The following is a 4,986-nucleotide window of genomic DNA, read 5'->3' as shown; positions in this document are numbered from 1 at the left end:
CACACCCCCAGCCCCTCACTGGGGGATTCTAGGCAGAGGCTCTGAACCTGAGTCACCCTTACCCCTTTACAGGATTTGTAAATAGAACACAGAACAAAATGCACCAGTTTTTACAAGCACGGGTTCATTAATTTTTCCAAAGGAAATGCATTATTCACCTTATCTAAAAGGCTCCAATACTGATGTCACTAAGCCAAGATCAATGATAACTTTTAGCAATAAAAATTTAAGTATAATCTGAGTGTAGTGGCACATGCCTCTGATCCCATCATTCAGGAGACAAGTGGATTTCTGTGAGCTGAAAGCAGTCAGAAGTACATAGTGAGTTATCTAAAAAATGCTGTGGGTATGTGGAGTTCAGAAGACAACTTGGCAGGTCTCTCCCACCTTCTTTGGGACCCAGGGACCGAGCTTACATTGTCTGGAACTGGAGTTAGAGATGTTTGTGAACTGGGAGTGGAACCCAGGTCCTCTAGAACACCCAGTGCTCCTAACTGCTGAGCCCTATCTCCAGCCCTGTTTATTTAAATTGACTACTTTATGTGTAAGAATGCTTTGCCTGCATATACATGTGTATCACATGCATGCTTGCCACCCAGAGGTCAGAAGAGGGCATCTAATCCCACAGGGTGTTATGGATGGTTGTGAGCCACCAATGTGAATGCTGGGACTTAAACCCCAGTCCTCCACAAGAGCAGCAAGTACTCTTACCTGCTGAGCCAGCTTCCCATCCCCTCCCCCAACCATGTGGGTCCCAGGGATGGAACCCAAGTCCATTCTTTGCCACAGGTACCTGTACCCCATGAGCTGTCTTACCAGCTCACAATTTCTTAATCTAAAACTTGACTTTAAGTGTTGATTTGATTTTCATATTTAGTCAAAATATTAAAGATACGTTTTTGGAGATATGGTCTATGTAGCACTGGCTGGCCTGAATCTCACTGTGTAGATCAGAGATCTGCCTTCCTCTGCCCCGCAGTACGAGGACTGAAGGTGTGTGACACTTGTGTCCAGCAATAAAGGTTTGAGACAGTGTCACAGCCCAGGATGGCCTTTAGCTCCTGAATCTCCTTCCTGTGTCCTTCCCCGGGCACGAACCTCGAAGTTGCTTCCCCAGTGCTGCAAGTAAAGACATGTGACAATACACCTGGTGACAATACACCTGGTATTACTCAGACTCTAGGGCCGTGGTCAATACATTTGACACCATTTTATTGCTTAAAAATGTGTTCTGGAGTGACATTTATTCTTGGCTTTCCCCCGGGACTCATGGGAGTGTTTGTTGTCATGGAGGGACTACTGGGAAGGTCACAGCAAGTGCACACACAGCACAGATAGGGGCATCACAATACCTTTGCCTTTAAAGGGTAGAGAACTCTACAGGACAACTCATTTCCTGAGACTGTAGGCCAGTTGGCTCTGGGTGACTGAGAATGTCATTCCTTGAATGGGGGACAGGATGGGGAGGGGGGTGAGATTTGTGGACACATTCATATATAAGCGTGTGCACCCCAGCAATGAGGCTCCTAATAGCCTCTCCAGGAAGGAGATAGGGAACCCTAGATTCCTGGAGTGTGTAAACGGCCCACCCCTAAAGCCCTTATCCCGTCCATTTCTCTAGCTCTCAAGACCCTGGCCTCCAACGTGAAGCCACCAGGGCGGAGAAAGTCCCTCCTGATATTCACATGACAGATTCCTTTTCGAACGTGGCACTGGAGTCCCCGGTGGGTCCCTGGTACTGTTTCAGGAGGGGGTTCCCCTCCTCTGTGGCGAGGGGCCGTGGATTCAGAGACACCTCGTTCTTCACGTGGATCAGTTCAGGCTCTGAGCTCGGCATCTTGGTTTGATCCACGTAACTCTGAAGCAGTCCGGCCCCAAAAGCATCACCTTCCACGTTGAGGACAGTACAGGACCTGTCCCTAAAAGGGGGGCACACAGCAATAATGTGAGACAGAAGGAAGAGGAGGCAGGAGGCCAGGGCCCAGGTGGCCTGCCTTCACCCACTAGAAGGAGTCAGAGTCTACACGGCTGTCCTGGAACTTAGTGTGTACACCAGGCTGGCTTCGAACTCAGAGATTCTCCTGCCTTGGCCTCCCAAGTGCCGGAATTAAAGATATGTAGCCCTACACCTGACATCCTTATTTTTTGTGACAGCAGCTCTCACTGAACTGAGCATGATCTCATTAATCAGCTAGACTGACAGGCCAACGAGCTCAGAGATCCATCTGTCTGCCGAGTCTAGGTGTCATATGGGGTTAGAGATCCAAATCCAGGGCCTCATCCTTGTGTAGAAGGCACTTTGCTATCTCCCCATTGTACAGATGAGGAAACTGAGACACAGGAGGATTAGGTAGCTACGACGGAACTGAGCGTCAGCTGCCCGGCCCAGGAGTCACGATTGAAAGCTACAATGGCTCACTGCTCTTCTAGGGTTCTTTATAAGACTCCAGAGATTGGCCAGGCACAGCTCATGGCTCATACATGTGTTTCTACTACCATGGAGTCTGAGGCAGAAGGAGAGTTTGGGGCTTGCCTGGACTACAGGGCAAATGCCAGGACAGCCAGGGTTACATCATGAGATCCAGTCTCAAACAAAACAAAACGAAACAAAACAAAAGATACTTCCCAAAACAATGGTTCCATAGTCCAACAGGTGTACAGGACTGAAATTCATCTCCAAAACCCAGAGGTGGAAAAAAGGAACCAACCACATTATGAAACATGCCCCATCCCCCGTCCCCCACACACAAGTAACAATACATAAGTTAAAATAAATAAACAGGGGCTGGAGAGATGGCTCAGTGGATAAGAGCACCAACTGCTCTTCCAAAGGCTCTGAGTTCAAATCCCAGCAACCACATGGTGGCTCACAACCATCTGTAATGAGGTCTGATGCCCTCTTCTGGTGTGTCTGAAGACAGATACAGTATACTTAGATATAATAATAAATAAATCTTTCAACAAACAAACAAACAAGTCTGGTTGTATAGGCGTTTAATACCAGCACTGGGATGGCAGAGACGAGAAACTCTGAGTTTGAGGCCAGCTTGGTTGATAGTAAAATCTGGGCTTCATGGGGAGACTGTTTTTTGTTTTTGTTTGTTTTTTCGAGACAGGGTTTCTCTGTGTAGTCCCGGCTGTCCTGGAACTCACTTTGTAGACCAGGCTGGCCTCAAACTCAGAAATCCGCCTGCCTCTGCCTCCCAAGTGCTGGGATTAAAGGCATGCGCCACCACTGCCCGGCCCTGTTTTTTAAAAAAGAAAAAGAAATAGAACCCCTAAGTCGCTAACGTTCCCTCCCTATGGGAGGGTTAAGGTCTCACGTGCTCCCTCTAGACCTGTCCTGTCTTCCTTACTGTGTGCAGGGGTCCTCATGCCCTTTCCTAGGAGACCCCTTAGCCCCTGCAAACTCCCAAGGCCCCACTCACACTAGCCAGTCCACGGCCAAGATCAAGGAGATGTCCTTGACAGGAAGGCTGACTGCTTCCAGGATGATGGCGAGGGTGAGGACGCCCCCTGCAGGGATCCCTGCTGCACCGACACTGGATGCAGTGGCTGTGACCCTGGTGGAGAGAAGGAAAGAGGTGAGATGGCAGAATCATGGGGGTGGGGCCTCCTGCCACGGCCCCCCGGCACTCACAGGATGGTGATGATCTTCACGAAGTCCAGGGACACCCCGTTTAGTTGTGCGATGAACACTGCCGCCACACACTGGAACAGCGCCGCCCCGTCCATGTTGACCGTGGCGCCGATGGGCAGGATGAACCGGCTGATGTGTTTGGCCACACCATTCTTCTCCTCTACACACTTCATCATCAGAGGCAAGGTGGCAGAGCTGATCAAGGTGGCAGAGAACATCACACTGAGTGAGCCTGGGCGAGCACTCCGGGACCAACCCTCCTGGACCTCAAAGGCTAGGCCCACCCACCCAACAGCAGCTCGGAGCCCACCCCCAGCTGAGGTAGTCACCGACTGCTCACGGACCCACATCAGGGTTCCTGCCCATCTATCTGCCCAAACCTCGTTTCCTCACACCACCCCGAGCTTCTAGCTCTCCGATGTTATTCCCTTCTCAAAGCATCAGGCTCCCCAGATCCTGCTGAAACAGAGGGAGCCTCAACAGATACACTCCCTCTGCAGACATAGAAAGCTGCATGTACTGACAGGAGTGTGTAAATACCCAGAAGGCTGAGGACCGGGAGGCTGAGGACCAAGTTTCTTTGCGTGCATGTGGGTTTATTTATTTATTTATTTTAGTTTAGTTTTGTTTTTCTTTGAGACAGGGTCTCACTATGTATGCAGCTAAGGCTGGCCTATAACTTGCTACATAGACCAATCTGGCTTAAATGAAGACCCACCCATCACTGACTCCCAAGAGCTGGGATTAAAGCACCACCAGGCCCCGCAAGGATTCCAAGTTTGAGAGCAGCCTAGGCTAACGCAGTGAGATCCTGTCTCAAAATAAAGAGGGCTGGAACGTAGGTCAGTGGCTAAACCTGTGGCTAGAACCCACCAATGAGGGCTGATGGGTGTGGCTGTGGTGGGGCTCATCCTTAGCATGTACAAACAAGGTCATGGTTTCAATCCAGAGCACCACAAAACAGAAAAGAGTGGTCTTGGGTATTTGCTGCAAGCCTGAGCTCAACGCTGAGTGTAGAAAGGGATCCATTTCCCCAAGTTGTCCTCAGAAGGCTCTCCATGGATGTACAAATACATACAAGAATAAAAGGAGCCGGGCATGGTGGCGCAACGCCTTTAATCCCAGCACTCGGGAGACAGAGGCAGGTGGATTTCTGAGTTCAAGGCCAGCCTGATCTACAAAGTGAGTTCCAGGACAGCCAGGGCTATACAGAGAAACCCTGTCTCGAAAAACCAAAAAACCAAACCAAAACAAAAACAAGAATGAGACCAAGACAAGGTACTGATCAAGGGCCAAAGTTTACTGAACTTAAAAAGGGGAAAGCCCATCCCCCACCACGCCAGGCT

At 49.8% G+C, this 4,986-nt stretch overlaps 1 protein-coding gene across 2 annotated transcripts in view; it reads right to left on the bottom strand.

Annotated features, from left to right (window-relative positions):
• Positions 1 to 137: 137 nt before the first annotated feature.
• Positions 138 to 4,986, bottom strand: part of Slc1a5 (solute carrier family 1 member 5) — a 17,313-nt gene continuing 12,464 nt past the window's right edge. Inside the window, exons 7-9 of one of the 2 annotated variants that reach the window (XM_029532139.1) lie at positions 3,641 to 3,835; positions 3,429 to 3,563; positions 138 to 1,919 (exon numbers count right to left, since the gene is read on the bottom strand). In XM_029532139.1, the coding sequence (XP_029387999.1) occupies positions 1,682 to 1,919; positions 3,429 to 3,563; positions 3,641 to 3,835 (568 nt within the window). In that variant the 3' untranslated portion in view covers positions 138 to 1,681. The remainder of the gene's footprint in view (positions 1,920 to 3,428; positions 3,564 to 3,640; positions 3,836 to 4,986) is intronic. The other variant, XM_021218862.1, reaches the window with a different exon arrangement.

This window comes from Mus pahari, chromosome 19 (assembly GCF_900095145.1).
Source record: "Mus pahari chromosome 19, PAHARI_EIJ_v1.1, whole genome shotgun sequence".
NCBI lineage: Eukaryota > Metazoa > Chordata > Mammalia > Rodentia > Muridae > Mus > Mus pahari.
This window is presented reverse-complemented; position numbering and strand designations above follow the sequence as displayed.